Below are 18,221 nucleotides of genomic sequence, written 5' to 3'. Positions count from 1 at the left end.
ACTCATACCATCCATCAATCAATTGATCTTTTTGGAGAAACTCATGCAGTAGCTCTTGATATTTCTAAAGCTTTCGACAGAGTATGGCACCGTTCCCTGCTGTCCAAACTCCCTTGCTATGAACTAACGTCTTTTGTTCCTTTGATTTCTTCTTATCTTAGTGACGGGAAAATAAGAGTAAAAGTAGATGATGTATATTCGAATTTCCACTCAATTAACGCCAGCGTGCCGCAGGGATCAGTTCTGGCGCCAACGCTGTTTCTGGTTCATATTAATGATCTCTTATCTGTCACTCACAATCCCATTCACTCATATGCAGATGACTCAACACTACATAGTTCATTCACACTTAGACATCCATTTACAAAGTCTAATATCTCTACCTCTCAACTCAGTACAGCCATCTCCATAAATCAAGATCTATCAACAATCAGTGAATGGGGACAAAACAACCTTGTCTCTTTTAATGCTAGTAAAACTAAATATATACAGTTTACCAATAGACAGATATTGCCAGATTCGTACATTACCTTCAATGCTACTAATATTCCCATCTCCAAAAGTATTGAAATTCTTGGTGTCTCACTTAACAGTGCCCTCAGCTGGACCTCTCATGTCAGATCACTTGCTAAAACCGCTTCAAAGAAACTTGGATTATTGTACAGAGTCCGTAACTTCTTCGCCGATGAGCAGTTAGCTATAATTTATAAGAGTCATGTGCGCTCTCAGCTTGAATATTGTGGAATGGTTGTGGAGAGGTTGCATTAAGACAACTAGACAAAATTCAGAATAAAGCCGTTAGAATCATTAACAACCCTGCCATTACATATAAACTACCTCCCCTGCAAGTAAGAAGGAATGTTGCCTCCCTTGCATTATTTTACAGATATTTTTTTGGCAAATGCTCAGATGAAGTTGCGTCCATGGTGCCACCTCTCCGTGCCTTCCCTCGTGCTACACGGGCATCTGGTAGCGCTCATGACTGGAATGTCACTCAACCATATTGCAGAACTTCTGCCTATCAGAATTCTTTCATTCCCCGAACTGCATCTCTCTGGAACTCGCTTCCCCAGAGTTGTTTTCCTCCAAATTTCAACCCACAACTGTTCAAGTCTAACTGTTACAGATATTTTATGAACGGAGGACACCAGTAATCTGGTGTATGGATTATTTTTTTTTACCCATTTGTTTTTCCTTCCTCCGTTCTGTTATTTAATAAAAAAAAAAAATAAAATAAAAAAAAAATAAAGGTATATACTGTATATATATTTTTTTGGTTTTACGCCAAGTATCCCCGAAGGGCTAAGGCGTTGCCCCTGGGTAGAGGACTTTTGGATTGGACCGTGTAGCATTTTATGACCAGATGCCCTTCCTGATGTCTACCAATGACCCTTGGGTGGATTCGATCCTCCGACCCTTTGGTCAGAGCGGAGTGCTCTAACCCACTGAGCCATGTCTGCTACACCAGGAAACCATTTACTACACTGGGTGGTAACCATATAACCAATTTTTGGCGCTTAGTGGTTTAGTGAGTAAGTACGGCGCTCCAATCGGACTGAGCCGGTGGAGGTTTATATCCAAGGGATGGTTGGGGTATATTACTCACATAATGCCATTCAGGGATGAGTGAGGCTGGTCACTCTCATCTTAAATGTCAGGACCAGCTTGCCTAGCCCCAGGCTCCTACGTTCCTCATGGGGCGATGTAGGATTGGATGATGATGATGATATATATATATATATATATATATATATATATATACTGTATATATATGAATGAGGGGAACTGAAAATCAAGACTGATGGTTGACCAGTTTACTCTAATGATGTATTTTCATCTTATTCTTGCTACCCCCAGAAAATTTTACTCAGAAGGCTTTTTTTCAAACTAGTATAATTAATGTACAGCTTTCACTAAACCATTCAGTATGAAAGATCTTTCTAAAGCTGAATAAAATCATCTGGAAGCAGCAAGAATAGACCAATGAAATACATCACCATACTGAAGGAGGTAAGTGAGGATTACCTATACACTCAATTAAAATAAGTATTGGTGCACATCCTGCAGGAAACAATGTGACACCATGGACTGTATTATGAGTGATACAGCAGACTTTGCAGCATCTCTTCTCCACTGATTTATTTTGCATATTATATTTTACTATCCTTCTATATATATACTAATGAAAACTATGTTGGTGCTAAAGTTACACAAATAACATAAATGAGGATATCAAGGTGTAATAGGCAAAGTAAACTGCTGAGAAAAAATGTGTTATAATGCTTACACTGTCATGCAAAATATGGATGCAAAAACTATGGATGCTACATTGTACCCGTTAATCCTAACCCATATTAATGGCATTGCTTTTACTGTATCATCATCATCCAGACCTCCTTTCCCACCCTACAGCAGGGTGAAGAGTAGCAACGTCCAGACAGCCCAAATTTACCCAGTCCAATGGTCCACGCTTCCATTCACTCACCATTCAAGCCCCAGGAATTCTGGCATCTGATGCACCAAAAACATTCAACACATTCTGTAGCTTCACATAAACATATCTGATGGATTCAATCCAGATGCTCTTACATAAAAAAGGGGTGCCAAATCCCTGATCATGCACTTCTCACAGTATTCATTCAGCCAGCTCGATCTCTTCTCAGTCCCCTAGCCTCATCGTCTTCCAAACATCTCTTCCTCACACACTCACCACCACATCCCTCCATCTTCTCCTTGCCCTACCTTGCCTTCTCCCTCCTTCAAATTCGCTTAGATATACCTTCTTCACCATTCTGTTGTTATCCATTCTCTCCACTTGACCATATCATCTCAGTACACTCTCTTCAATTCTGGCGTCCACAGACTTCCTCGCTCCGCATCTTTCACGAATCACATTATTTCGAATCCTATTCACTCTCTGTACTCCACGTAAATTCCTCAGCAGTCCCATCTCCACTGCTCTCACTCTTGACTTTTCATTTTCATGCCACAGTCTCACATCCATATGTTAAGATTGGCACTAATACTCCTTCATGTAAGCCTTGTGCAGCTGCAACACTCAAGCCTCTGGTTCTTATCAAGGCCTTCATTGCACCAGATACTTTCTTTCCTTGTGTCACTCTACTTTTTACTTCTTTTGCACATTTTCCTCTCTTTTCTATCACTGTATCCAGGTATTTGAACTGTCTCACCAATTCCAGTCTCTCTCCATTCACTGTATCATCACACTGGGAGTTACCTTCTCTCTCCATAACCATCACTTTACTCTTTTCTACATTTACTCTTACGGCAAGATGTTCACAGACATAAGCAAAACTTTGCACTAGTCTATCAAGTTCTTGTCTGGCACCTGCAAGTAGTGCTGCATCATCAGCATACAACATATTTGAGATATTCCATCCATCACCATTCAATACCAACATCATCCCCTTCTACATAACTCGTGTTTTTACTTGTCTCATCATCCAATCCATATATATATATAGACAGTACTGAACAACCATGGGGACATCACACAACCTTGTTGCATGCCCACACTGAACCATTCACTTAGATGCCCATTTACCCTTACACTTGCTTCACTACCATCATAAAAACTCTTGACGGCACCTAGCGGCTTACCATCTATGCCGTACATACACAAAACCTTCCACAATCCTTCTCTGTCGACTTTGTCATAAACTTTTTCAGATCCATGAATGCCATGAACACCTTATATATTTTTAATTTTTAGATGCAGTATATCACTTGCTAGGGACAATTACAGTTTTTATCATATCCATTTGAAGCACTAATATTCACATGAAAAATGATAACCCAGCAACCCCTTCCAGCCAATGATGTATATTTTGTATTATATTCTTGCTTCTACCAGATTATTTCATTCAGCTTAGGACAGCACTCTAGTAGGTAAGGGAGTCCTGAAAGGTGTGTTTTAACTCCTCCAAGCTGAAATTTCTATCCAAAACTGAATAAAATTGTCCAGTGGTAGCAAGAATAAAATATAAATTACATTACTGGCATGGATGGGTTAATCATCCCATGATACCACAGGCTGTACTGATCAGGCCCTAACTTCCCAATACTGGTACGACTGTGCGAACCAGGTAAATGGCTGTCTACTGGCTTAATATTAAAAACTTCTGTGTGGTGACTGGGAGGTTACTTTTTGCTCATCTGCTTCTTCAAATATTCTATGACATCTGGTGACTGAAGCATTTGCTGAAAAGAAAGGAAAACTCTTATTGCTGATATGAAGTTGTAAAGGGAAAGATGGAGGCAGGTCACTGCAACAACAGTCTCTGCACACTGCATTACAAGTCATGGTAAAGTGATGATAAGAGCCTTTTCCATCTTACACTCTTTGAGGTGTGTGGCCCAAGGCTAGGTCCAAGCCACTTAGCTCTGTGAAGCTGAAGAAATATTTTTTATTTTTATACCCGGTATCACAAGACAATTTTACTCATCTTAGGAAGACCCTTTAGAAATGAACAGACTAGAACAAGTTATATTTAATTCTTCCAATTCGAAAAGTCTCTCTTCAGTGCTGAATAAAATCATCTGGTGGTTATAATAATGAAATATAAAATGTCATTCAACTGCAGAACAACAGTTAAGGGTTGAGGACCAGAATACACCCCAGGTGGCATTACATGACTGAAATGCCTTGAATACTCATCTATGCATGCAAGGCACATGACCAACACTGACTGGTGTTTATGTCCTCATTGCAATGTAGCCCCTACACCACACCACAAGTGCTCACCTCAATGCATCACACTTTCACAACAGACAATCCTTCACTAAAACTCAACAAAATGGGTCGATGATGGATGGATGGATGGCAAGATGGACATGACAAAGCATGGATGATGATGATGATGACTAACAGGTTTCCAGAAAGGAGGGTAGGGGGGCAAAGATGATACTTACCATCTTCTTCTCAGTGAGGATGTGGTCGAGGAGAGTGTTGTTGAGCAGGTACTGCCCACCCACCACTGTACCATCAGGGGGAGGAGGGACTGTTGATCCCACCACCAGCTCTTCTACACCCGCACCACCTGGCAATATATTATAATCACACTGCACCCCTAAGGTCACCATTAACAGTAAAGTATAACATCTTCACATTTTACATTACATAAGAACCCAGCCACTAGTGTCAGTGAGGAACACTTTCACATTTTTACATGAAGCACCATTATAACTGAACAGTTCTGCTGCCTGATTATACAAAAGTAGCTCAACTGCCTCACTATCCCCAAAAAGGAGAATGCTGGACAGCATGAGAGGGCAATTTCAACCTGCGGTCCACCATGTTCACATTCAGATAAACCTGGGGCTGCTGCCACTGCCACAATAACACCAACAGCAAAACAACAGCTCATTCAAAATGCAATTGTACTTTTATTTTTGGTAGTACACAGTTCTTGTTATATGATGGTACTGTATTAAAAAATACCAAAACTTTTTTCAATATAAATGGTCTACTAGCTTCGGGAAACTGGTAAATCAGCTTCATAGGACACAATTGCAAATAACTTTTGTGGGCTTCAAATTCTTTACAGTATGTAAAGGAATGGGATGTGAGATGTGCCGTGATGGCATTGTGTGAAACAAAGATGAAAGGGGGTGAAATGGAGGAGTGGGAGGGTGTAAAATGTGTAAGATCGGGCATGAATGGGTGAGGAATATGCAGCGAAGGAGTTACTTTGTTGATGAATGAGGTGTGGCAGAGTGGAATGCGAGATCACAAATGGGTCAGCTCGAAATGTATGTATGTTTGTATGTCAAGTTTAAGTCTGAGAAGGTGAACATGGCAGTGACTCTAGCGTATGCACCATGTGAGGACAGGAATAACACAGAAAAACAGGTTTAAGGTTGAGCTGGGTGAAGCAGTGGGAGATGTGCCCAGGAGGTATACGGTGATCGTAATGGGCGATATGAATGGAGGAGTAGGCACTGGTCCTGAGGATGACAGAATGGGTTGTAATGGAGTACCAGGAGAAAATGACAATGGGAACTGACTAATGGATATGTGTCAGGAAAGGAGGTTGTGCATTTGTAACTCGTATTTCAATCACAAAGATGCACATAATGTACTGTACGTGGTACAGAGGGAACGGGGATCGTGTTGAAAGGCTCCTGATTGATTATGTGCTTGCAGAGAGGTCAATGCTGGGAATAGTTGCTGATATGAGGGCTGTGAAAGGAATATGTGGAGGTCTGCTGGATCATATGATTGTGGTATGCAAGATCAAGCTGAGAGGAGTGAGGTGGATCAGGAGAGAAAGGAGCAGTCTGGGAGAAAGACTGAACGTCAAAAAGCTTAGGATCAAAGAAACGGCAGATGCATACAGGACCAAAGCAGGGGAGGAGCTGGAATCAGTGAATTGGAATGAAGTGGATCTGACCAGCCTGTGGAATGCATATAAGGATTGCTTGGTTAGGAATGCTAAAGTGGTGTGTGTGGCAAGAGTAACAACAAAGACGAAAGGTATGGCATGGTGGGATGAAAAGGTTAAGAGGCCAATGGAGGAAAAGAGGAAGAAGTGGCTAGAGTAGTTACAGGAGAGGGGTTCAATTGAAATAAGAACTGTATATACTGAGAGCAAGAAGCACGTAAAAAGACTAGTGAAGAGGAAACTGAAGAGGTAAATGATGATCTAGGAAGAAAAATGAATGCAAATTACTCTAAAAATAGGAAGTTATTCTGGAAAGTGATGTGGAAATGTAGAAGTGACAGTGGAAAGAAATGTGAAAATGTGAAGGATGTAAGTACTGTAGTAGATTATTAACCAACGGGGATGAAGCAAGGACCAGATGGAAAGAATATTTTGAAAGCTGATGAATGGGAATAGAGAAAGCAGAGCCACTGTAAACATGACTGGTTTGGGAGGAGTGCAGAGAAGTAATGCAGTGGCCGGATATGTGACACTCGCAGAGGTGAAGAATGCTGTGAAGCATCTTCTCTTCCCTTCTCTTCATGCTGTGAAGCAGTAGAAAAATGGGAAAGCAGCTGGGGTTGATGAGGTGTATGCAGAGATCATTAAGTGTAGTGGAGAGAGTGGAGTGAAGTGCTTGTTGGAAATATGTAAGAAGACATGGATGAGTGAAATTGTGCCAGCGGAGTGGAAAAAGGCTGTGATTGCACTCCTGTACAAAGATAAAGGACAGCGAAGTGAGTGCAAGAATTATCATGGCATAAGTTTATTGAATGTGGCTGGGAAGGTATATGGAAGAATTATTATACAGAAAGTAAGAGAGATATCAGAAGTCCTAGTGAGTGATAAACAGGGTGGCTTTAGGAGTAGCAGAGGATGTGTGGATCAATTATTTGCAGTGAGACAGTGGAGAAGGCTTGTAAGAAGGACTATACGGTGTTTATGGCATTTATGGATCTGGAAAAAAGCATACGACAAAGCAGACAGAGAAGGATTGTGGAAGGTTTTGCGCATGTACAATGCAGATGGTAAGCTGCTTGGTGCCGTCAAGAGTTTTTATTATGGTAGTGATGCACGTGTAAGGGTTAATGGGCATCCAAGTGAATGGTTCACGATCAATGTGGGCGTGTGACAAGGTTGTGTTATGTCCCCTTGGTTGTTCAATATACAGTATATATGGATAGGGTGTTGAGAGAAGTAATAACATGAGTAATGGAGAGAGGGATGGTATTGGTAATATATGATGATGGATGGAATATCTCAAATTTGTTGTATGCTGATGATGCAATGCTACTTGAAAATACCGGACAAGAACTTGGTAGACTAGTGCAGAGTTTAGCTGATGTCTGTGAGCGTCATGCCTTGAGAGTAAATGTAGAAAATAGTAAAGTGATGGTTATCGAGAGAGGAGGTGACTCCCAGTGTGATGTTACAGTGAATGAAGAGACACTGGAATTGGTGAGACACTTCAAATAGCTGGGTTCAGTAACAGAAAAGAGATGAAAATGTGCAAAAGAAGTGGAAAGTAGAATGACACAAGGAAAGAAAGTAGTTGGTGCTATGAAGGCCTTGATAAGAACCAGAGGCTTGAGTGTTGCAGCTGAACGAGGCTTACATGAAGGCATGTTAGTGCCAACTTTAACATATGGATGAGACTATGGTGTGGCATGAAAATGAAACGTCAGGAGTGAGAGCCGTGGAGATGGTACCGCTGAGGAATGTATGTGGAGTACTGAGAGTAGATAGGATACGAAATAATGTGATTCGTGAAAGATGCGGAGTGAGAAAGTCTGTGGACACCAGAATCGAAAAGAGTGTACTGAGATGCTATGGTCAAGTGGAAAGAATGGATAACGACGAGTGGTGAAAAAGGTATATCTAAGCGAATCTGAAGGAGGGAGGAGGTGAGGTAGGCCAAGGAGAAGGTGGAGGGATATGGTGAATGAGTGTGTGGGGAAGAGAGGTATGGAAGTTGGTGAGGCTATGGGACTGACAAGAGATCGAGCTGGCTGGAGGAAATTTGTGAGAAGACGTGCATGATCTGGGATTTGGCACCCCTATTTAACGTGACAGCATTTGGACTATGCCTATCAGATATGTTTATGTGAAGCTACAGAATGTGGTGAAAGTTTTTAGGGTATCAGATAAAGCCAGGGTTCCCAGGGCTTGAATGATAAGTGAATGGAAGGATGGCCCCTTGAACTAGGCAAACTTTGGTTGTCTGGACGTTACTACTTCTCACCCCGCCCTTGGGTGGGAAAGGAGGTCCGGATAATGATGAAGATGATGATGTAAAGGAAATCATACAGAAATCTTCCCCAACTATATTTTGCACACACACACACACACACACATACACACACACACACACACACACACACACACACACACACACACACACACACACACACACACACACACACACACACACACACAAAATTTCTTTCTTTCTTTTATTTCTTTTTAATGCAAGGAAGAAGGAACCAAAGGCAAGGAGCCCACAAACTGTTCCCTCCAAGAAAAAACAAAAATAATACAACAGAGAGCTAAATTCAAGATCCGTTCATTTCGAGGTGCCTGGACACACGCATTTGAAAGGCTGGAGATCATAGGAAGTAGGAAATATAGACTGAGGGAGACAGTTCCAGAGCTGACCTGTTGCATACATGAAGGACTGGGAGTAATGGATAACTCTTGCATTAGGAGCTGGACAGAAATGGGATGAGAGTTTGTTGTTAGACAGGTGCTACATGCCTATCATGGTGATGGAGGGATGCAAGCAGACAGTTCAGAGGAGCAGTGACCACTGAAGCAGCAACTGAAAAGAGATAAAGATGCAACAGTGCGGTGAAGAGACAGAGGTTGAAGGGAGCCAGTAAGAGGAGGAGAGCTGATGAGATGAAGAGCCTTTGACTCCATCTTGTTGAGAAGAGGTGTTGATGGGGAGCCTCCCCAAACATGAAAGTTGTACTCTACACAGCGGTGAATAAAACCCGTGTATAAACTCAACAACTATGGAGGGGTAAAGAAGATATAGAGTCAGCTTAGCACGCCTAATCTCTTTGAAGTAGATTTTACAGATGTAATATGATCTTTCCAAGGTGATTCCCGAGTGAATGTTTAAAGATCATGCAGGATTGAGCTGGATATTCTTAAACATTGGCGGGTATACTGATGTGGAAGATTTTGTCGGGTTGATAGGTGTAAGACCTGAGTTTTTGATGCATTAAAAATAACAAGATTACTTTTACCCCAGTCAGAGATATAAGCCAAGACAGACATTAGGTGTGCCATAGCCTCATCCCTTGTTTGTTGAAGTAACTGCTGAGATGGACGCTGCAGGAAGCGAATGGAAAGGTGAAGGGTGGAATCATCAACTCTTTATCTTCCCTGTAACACTTGAAATCATGGTCAGAATGCTTGTAGAACCATACATTAGACATAACATGGCTCAACCCCTTCAATTCATTCATGTTCTTGTATTTCAGTCACATTATTTCCAGATTATATTCTGTTTGGGAGAGACTTCTTTTAACTGGAGGGCTTTGATATACCAACCATTAACCCTTTCATTACCATGTCTTTCCTTAGCAGGATGAGATAAGTCTAGAGCTAGGGAGAAATGTTAAACACAGGTATACTGTGCTGTGCTAATAATGCAGCAGTAGCAGTAGTAGTAAAGTAACCCTGGTCTGTCTGGCTGAGCAGAACCATTAACCACAGGTAAACAATCACCCCTGAGGGCCATCCTATGCAGTGAACCCATGTTCCCTTGTGCAAGAGCGTGAAGGTTTGGTTTTGGATGGATGTCACATTTGCATCTTTCCACTAAGTTAACAGGGGCACCATACTAGGCTCCACTTCACCCCATCATTTTGATTATATGGTTACCACTTAGTATTGTAAATAGTTCCCTGGGTTAAAGGAAATCATCAGGCTGTCACTCAGTACAGTAACCTTAGGAAGAAGTAGGCAACACCACATCAAGTGAGTGGATGACAGCTGACAACCTACTACTACTAATAGTAAAGTACGAGTATGTAAATATAGTAAAGGAGATAACCAAATCGAACAGGAACAATCACAAATTCAGTTCATCACTTTATGTGCATTAACAGACTTGTATATGTTAGTGTACAATGCAACACACAAAAAAAATGTGCACAAAAGTTGACTTTGGTAATGAATGGTAAAATGGCAACTATTTAGCCTACCTCTTTATGCCATGAAGTCACTCACAGACAATAACCTTGGACAGCAGAAAGAATCCCTGAAAACTGTCCACAAACAATTCATCAGAACAACTATGAATTATGCTAGTCCATGCTAGGCCCCAACTTTAATCAACACAAACATGGACAAGCTTAAAAAACACAAAGCAGTCTTTAAAATATTAGCATATGCACTACGATCCCCAAATATATGCAGATCATCTATTTCAAGAAACGAAAACACTTCCAGTAAGGATCACATGAATATGAGTATGAGACACAGTTCAAGACCCATCCTACCATTGTAACTGTTTGTTGCATTATACAAATGATAACACCAATAATAAATAAATACACACATAAATAAACAAATGTCCAACTCTACATTATAATATATCCTCCACCCATTACTACACTTCACAAACGTACAGCCACCACAGCCATCCAAAACCTTCCATCAAATAGCATCCTTCATGAATCACCACCAAACATTCCACCCCTAACAAACTCCAGCATCCAGAGAGATGCAAGTATATCTAACCAGATTGCAATAGTCACCACCTTTCCTTGCTACAATATTGTACCAACATAAAACACAACTCAAAAACAATCCATTATGCCCACACTGCAATGTTAGCCCCTCACACCACAAAACACTCATCTCAGACATCACACTATCACACCACAGACAATCCTTCAATGTAACTCCAACAAAAACCTCTAGGAGATACTTGCTGAAGTGATCATTTTCCTACAGTCCACCAGGTTCGTGTCCAAAGTAGCCTGGGGTTCCAACAACAACTTCCAATGTGGTGTAGGGGCCTCAAGTCTGGCAGCTGTAATCCACAACATTTAAGGGCAGATGACCTGCCTACTTCCAATGATGTTATTACTTGCCTGATAAATCTCCAGTCACCTCTTGAGGACTGAGCCTATATGCATGGTAGACAGTCATTCTGACTGGGGTGTTTTTGCCAGTTGATCACCAGGCAGAGTGATGGAAAATTAAACATATGATACATGGGGCTGGTGCATTATTTGCCAACAATGACTGTGACCTCTGCAGAATGATTCTGAGCCTTGTCAATGTATGCGAGTGCCAATACCTAGGGTACAGTACATGTAAAGCACCAAGGAGTGATGGAAGATGAAAAAGGTGACATTTGATGTGTAACTGTGAAGGAAGATATAACTAACTTGGGAGAAAATTTCAAGCATGGATATCTGGGTATACTGACAGAAAAGAGGGATGTAAGAAAAGTAGTGTAAGTAGAAAGCAGGTGGCTGAAAGAAGAAAAGAAGTTGGTGCTATGAAGACTGATATTTAACAGACACCTCAACACTAAGGATGGCATAGGGCATATTAGTACTCTATTCACACACTTAGTATCTCTGAGTGAATGATGATGGCAATTTACATGTACAAAAAAAACTGAGACAACAAGGGAAAAATATTTGTTCAGTAGTGGCAGGTGGGGGTGCTCACCATCCACTCACTCGATGTAGTGCTGCTCTCAGGTGCCTGCCCTTTCTTCTCTTCCTTCCTACCTCTTCTGTCTTTTTTCCCTTCATTCTTTCCTTTTCCTTCTGTCTACAGGTGACTCTACACTGAGTGACATGCTGAATGGTCTCCTGTACACCAGGAAACCATTTACTCTGCTAGGTGGCAACCACATAACCAATCAGATTGAGCCTGTGCAGGTTTAAATCCATGAGGTGGGTGAGGTTTATTGCTCAAGTAATGCCACTAAGGGATCAGTGAGGCTGGTCACTCTTATCTTAAATGTCAGGACCAACTTGCCTAGCCCCAGGCTCCTACGCTCCTCATGAGGCAACACTGGATTAGATGATGAATGAAGGAATGAAATATACAGCTTACGTAGAATGGATAACATGAGAAATACTACTGCAGTACTGTACTAATGAAGAATAAGGAATTGTGAAAATTTCCTGATATATGAATACAGGTGAAGAGTGCATGCTTACATGGCATGGTCACACAAAGATACTTCATGTTAACAGAATGGGGTAGCGACAAGGTATAGGTATGCAAAGAGGCATGGCAGGCCTTTTGTCACCATACTGTAAATGAATGTGTAAGTACAGCATCAAAGGAATTAAGGACAAACACAGACCATGAAATGCTGTATGCAATATGAAAAGGACTGCATTTCCTTTCTGGTTTGAAATCATGGGAATGACTCGTAACACCTCAGTGTGAGATACTGGATAGAATGAAGCATCTTTGATGTAAATAACTTAATCTGAGGGATGAAACCTCATATTCCACAGTTTGAATGGTTGTGTGCCCACGTATGTTGGGTGCTAAACTGATAGGTGTCTTCCTTTGTGTGTTCCATACCCTGAGACTGGCTCCTGTCTACTTCATTTCTAACAGCTGGAAACAGGGTTAGGATAATAAACAATCTGATGGAAACAAGATGTGAAGATTGATACTATATCCATCCATCCATCATCCAATTCTACACTGCCCCATGAGGAGCGTAGGAGCCCGGGGCTAGGCAGTTGGTCACGACATTTAAGAAGAGAGTGACCAGCCTCACTCATCCCTGAGTAGCATTACATGAGCAATCAACCCCAACCATCCCTTGGATATAAACCTTCACTGGCTCAATCCGACTGGAGCGCAATAATTACCCACTAAACCACCAGGCGCCAAAATTTTATTATATGGTTACCACCCAGCATAGTAAATGGTTTCCTGATGCACAGGAAACCATTTGGCTTGTCACTCAGTGTAAAGTCACCCACAGGCTGAAGGAAGAGGAAAGAAGGAAGAAAAGAAAGACAGACGAGGGAGTGTAAAGTCACCCGTAGACAGAAGGACAAGGAAAGAATGAAGGAAAGAAAGACAGAAGAAAATGGAAGGAAAGAAGAATGGAGAGAAAAGGGTAGACACCCGAGAGCAGCACTACATCAAGTGAGTGGATGGTGAGTGCCCCCACCTACCACAATGATACTATATACCTGTAATCTTTTGAATATATATATATATATACAGTATATATACACATATATATACAGTACCCTCGCGTCCAACACGCGTTAGTCCAGCACGATTCACGTCCACCACGGAGAGCAAATAATTAGTATTATTTAATACGATTCAATTACTGCAACACGAGTGTGTTAGCATAACACGCACAGAGCTCCAAGAAGTGGGCCAAATCTGCAGAGTTCACCTCCAGCACAATCACCCCTGGTCCAACACGGTCATACTGGACATTCCCATGATGATGACAGCCAACAAAAACTTCTGATCAAGTAGCCTTCCCCGCCCGCTATCATGACGTGATTGTGATGCCACCCAATTAAAAACGCTTCTGCTGTCACGTGATGTTTTGTTTAAATTTCTCCCGCCACAGCGCCACTCAGTCACATAATTCGCATTGGAAGGTGCTCTTTTCTTGCTGCATTTTCTGCCCTTGTTATTGCATTTTACCCTGCTCACGTTGCCTAGGAAGCCTTCTGAGAACCCCAAGAAGCATCAGCACCTCCCTCAGGCCACCAAGCTAGAAAGCATCGAGAGGAAGAAGAAAGGAGAGAGGAAAGTTAACATTGCCAAGGCCTACGACATGAATGAAGCCAACGTGATCATAATAAAAAACCAAGACAAGATCCTGGCAGCCGAAGGCTATCACATGGCACTTCATACCAGGTTTGCCGAGGATACGATGGTAAATCGGAACGGTAACGTGGTAAAATTGCCGACGATACCACGGGCATTTGGAATTCATCTGGATGGATTCCTGCCGAGGATACGACGGGCAAAACAGTGTGACCAAAACCCAGGCGACTCGACAGAGAATGTATCGTACTACAGCATTGAACATTTAGCCTGACACTGAATACATATTAATATTTTAGAATAAATATCAATCGTTTTGAAACCCTTCTCATCGGCGTGTGTACCAGTTTATAAACAAAGTTGCTTCTCCTTATTCTCTACCAAGTCAGCGACAGCAATCACTTTCCACAGTCACGAGACGGGGCTCTGGCAACAGTGCGAGAAGCATGCCCTTTGCTGAGGATTACAGAGTGCTAGGACAGGCAGAAGCAGGACCTTCCATGGCTGTGGACGAAGATAGTGATTCTGAGTGTGATTTTGAAGGATTTATGAGGGAGGTTGAGGCGGAGCAACAGCCATTACCCGCTAGTGACGCCAGCAGCCATCCTCCGGGGACCCAGTAGGACTACCTACAGCCTTGGATACCACCTTCCATTCCCAGCAAGCCAACCAACACTATCCTAAAAGGTTAGTTATCATTCACAGCACAGTACCATTAATTATAATTACAATAGTACCAATATATGTACAGGTATATGGTAGGTATTTAGGGTGACTTTTCCTAGGGTTGCTGACATAATTCATTTTTCCCCATAAGCTCTATTGTTAGTCCAACACGTTTTTGGTCCAACACGTGACCCATGCATGACAATATTACCTTGTTGGACGCGAGGGTACTGTATATATATATATATATATATATATATATATATACTGTATATACACAGGTATATATCATCATCATCATCATCATCATCATCTTCATCAGCTGTTGGAGTATCCACTGCAGAACCGGCCTATCCCAACCGATGTGGGGACAATACAGTCAATGCATCTCTACCAAGTGGCTTAAGCTGTCTGGTAGAGATTGTATGTAGGGTAAGAAGTGCTTGTAAGTGTAATTGTAGTGTTGGAGTAGCTTTGGACGTGCGTGTAGTCTGTGAACCAAGTGTAATCGGCCTGCGCAAGCCGACTGGGTGCAAGCATACTTTACAGTATGCGACACTGGTTCAACTACAGCACCCCTTGTGTCCGCCATGCAGTACATGGCCAGGAGAACGCTCCCAAAGTTTATTACCCTGGCAGGGCATGAACCCTCGCTCTCTAGTGTACGACAACGCACACTTTACCACTGTACCACAGAGGCTCCATATATATATACAGTATATACAGTGGGCTCACAGTGCGCGAGAGATTGGGCGGTGCATGAGCTCTCGCACTGGGAATTCGCGTACTGGGAATACATAATCTTATGGGAATAATTACATATGGGCGGTACCCCCTCATACCTGGACATTTTTTGGCCCTTAGAGACATAATAAAGGTCATATGTTTCAGACATTGTACTAAAGCTATAGCTACTATAACAAAAATATGGGTAGTCACCTTAACAACAGTAGACAACAGGCCTGATGACCTTAAATAACAGGGGTTCCGAGGCGCGGCAACACTTACAGCACCGCACTCCCCACCGCACCAACACTTCCTTCCGCAGACTCCTCTTGATCACCTTCCCCAGGAGCATCAAAGTCACTCACTTCGGCCATAAACCCTTCAAAGTCCAATGCTGACATTTCTGACATTGCATCCACTTCATCCTCAACAGGAACAGGAGCAGACGATGTCGATGGTTCCGCTATTTCACCAACTTGAGCCCGCAGTGTGTAGCATGTTATGAGCGTCTGTCTTCTCCTGTTTATTTCTTCCCTGTGCCTGTCTGTGTCAAAACAGAAGAGTTTGTCGATACCAACCAGAAGTTCCTCCATCTTAGGTTGCTCACTTCCTGTTCCTTCACCTCTTCCTTGAGCTTATCCACGGCAGCAAGGATCTTGCTAATGTTTGACATACAGAGCTCAGTCCTGCCTTCCATCACGCTAGGCTGCTCAACTTGACTCTGTCTGGCGCATCAACATGACGACACGTGACGCGCTCGATGAGGGGTGGTCGCGCACTAGTAGAAAATGGCATTTTTGAGCCACTCCTTGCCTCTGCCTCGCGTTCTGTGCGGTAAACTCGCGCATTAAAGGGTTTTTGGTTATGATTTTTGGTCACTCGTGCACAAGGCGAATCGCGCACTGTGGTGACGCACACTGTGCGAGCCCACTGTATACAGGTAAGCCCTTAATTCACGCGAACTTTTTTCACGCAATTTCGGTTATCCACGAATTTTTTGTACAATAATTAAAACATAAAATTACAGTATTCAAATAAATAATTTTAATATACAAGAGAAATAAATAAAATATAAAAATGCCTACCTGCTGCCCGTGTGCATACATATATGTGTGTGTGTAATTAATTCACCGGGTCGGTCAGGATCACTTGATGGTCGTGATTGTCAGCTTTTACCCTCCCGGAAGGGAGCTGAGAGCTCATATAGTCCGATCTAAGGGCAAGGCTGTGACCTTCACACACTCACACACCCGTCCCCTTGCTCAAGGGGGACAGTAACCACCCACTTCGTCAGTGAAACTTTTCGCAACCTGAGCGAGGCGCGAACTCCCGTCCACCAGTTGGCAAGCGAGAGCGTTACCACTGCACCAGCGAGCGGTATAAGTGTGTGTGTGTGTGTGTGTGTGAGTGTGTGTGTGTGTGTGTGTGTGTGTGTGTGTGTGTGAGTGTGTGTGTGTGTGTGTGTGTGTGTGTGTGTGAGTGTGTGTGTGTGTGTGTGTGTGTGTGTGTGTATGTGTGTGTGTGTGTGTGTGTGTGTGTGTGTGTGTGTGTGGGAGGTCGGTCTACCACTCACCACACAGTCAGTTTCAATCCGACGGTCGAACTATGCGTGACTTGTGAATTGTTATTTGTGGCTTATTTTTCTGCCTTCCAGTGATTGCTTGCCTTGTCTGCCAACATGGGGCCTAAGCGTGGTGCTAGTGATGCATGTGGTAACACACCAAAACGGACTCGTAAAATGATGTTGCTGACAGAGAAAGTTAAAGTGTTGGACAAACTTAAGGGAGGAATGTCAGCGACAATTCTCCATCAGGACGATTCCCCGTCATTTATTTACATACCAGTTTATTTAGCAAGTACAGTACACTAGTTTTTTACTGAGTTATAAAATCCCCCTGAAAATTAGTTATTAAAGTATTAATTAATCAATAGTGAGTTTTACGCCAGGTATCCCTTTTTGGATAAGGGCTAAGGCGTTGCCCCTGGATAGAGGACTTTGGTTTGGAGCGTGTAGCATTTTATGACCGGATGCCCTTCCTGATGTCTACCAATGACCCTTGGGTGGATTCGATCCTCCAACCCTACGGTCAAAGCGGAGCGCTCTAACCCACTGAATAAGTATATTTATGGAATGACAGGGAATCGTCCATGATTTGATGGAGAATTGACTTCATGGTGAATTGTCTCTGAACCGTGTGTCTGGGGCGAGTCAACTGTTCTTACAATAAAGAAGGCAGAACATAGCATACGGGAGGCAGTGAGGGCTAGTGCACCAGACTGTGCTGAAGTGTCTCCACCTACACCTGTGAACTGGCTAGGAACTGTATGTTTGGGGTGAATGAGTCGACTGTTTAGACAATAAAGAAGGCAGAATGTAACATATGGGAGGCAGTAAGGGCTTGTGCACCAGACTGCTGAAGTGTCCACCTACGCCTGTGCTTGTCAGGTTTCAGTGTTGAATTTCTTACATTTTTGTTGTTTTTCATACTTTATGCTAGTTTATAAGGTGTATGTTGTGCATAAACAGTATTATTCAGATGCAATATACTGTACTTAGTAGACATGCGTAATTATGTGCACACAAAG

At 42.5% G+C, this 18,221-nt stretch overlaps 1 protein-coding gene across 1 annotated transcript in view; it reads right to left on the bottom strand.

Moving 5' to 3' along the window:
- Positions 1–1,806: 1,806 nt before the first annotated feature.
- The window catches only part of LOC145417889 (uncharacterized), a 42,258-nt gene continuing 25,843 nt past the window's right edge, over positions 1,807–18,221 (bottom strand). Inside the window, exons 4-5 of the mRNA XM_080286503.1 lie at positions 4,933–5,060; positions 1,807–4,221 (exon numbers count right to left, since the gene is read on the bottom strand). Coding sequence (XP_080142629.1) covers positions 4,162–4,221; positions 4,933–5,060 — 188 coding nt within the window. The 3' untranslated portion in view covers positions 1,807–4,161. The remainder of the gene's footprint in view (positions 4,222–4,932; positions 5,061–18,221) is intronic.

Source organism: Coenobita brevimanus, chromosome 111 (assembly GCF_032717465.1).
Source record: "Coenobita brevimanus isolate Jiangsu-jjx chromosome 111, ASM3271746v2, whole genome shotgun sequence".
In the NCBI taxonomy this organism is placed as follows: domain Eukaryota; kingdom Metazoa; phylum Arthropoda; class Malacostraca; order Decapoda; family Coenobitidae; genus Coenobita; species Coenobita brevimanus.
Note: the sequence above shows the minus strand (reverse complement) of the source record. Positions and strands in the feature narration are given on the sequence as shown.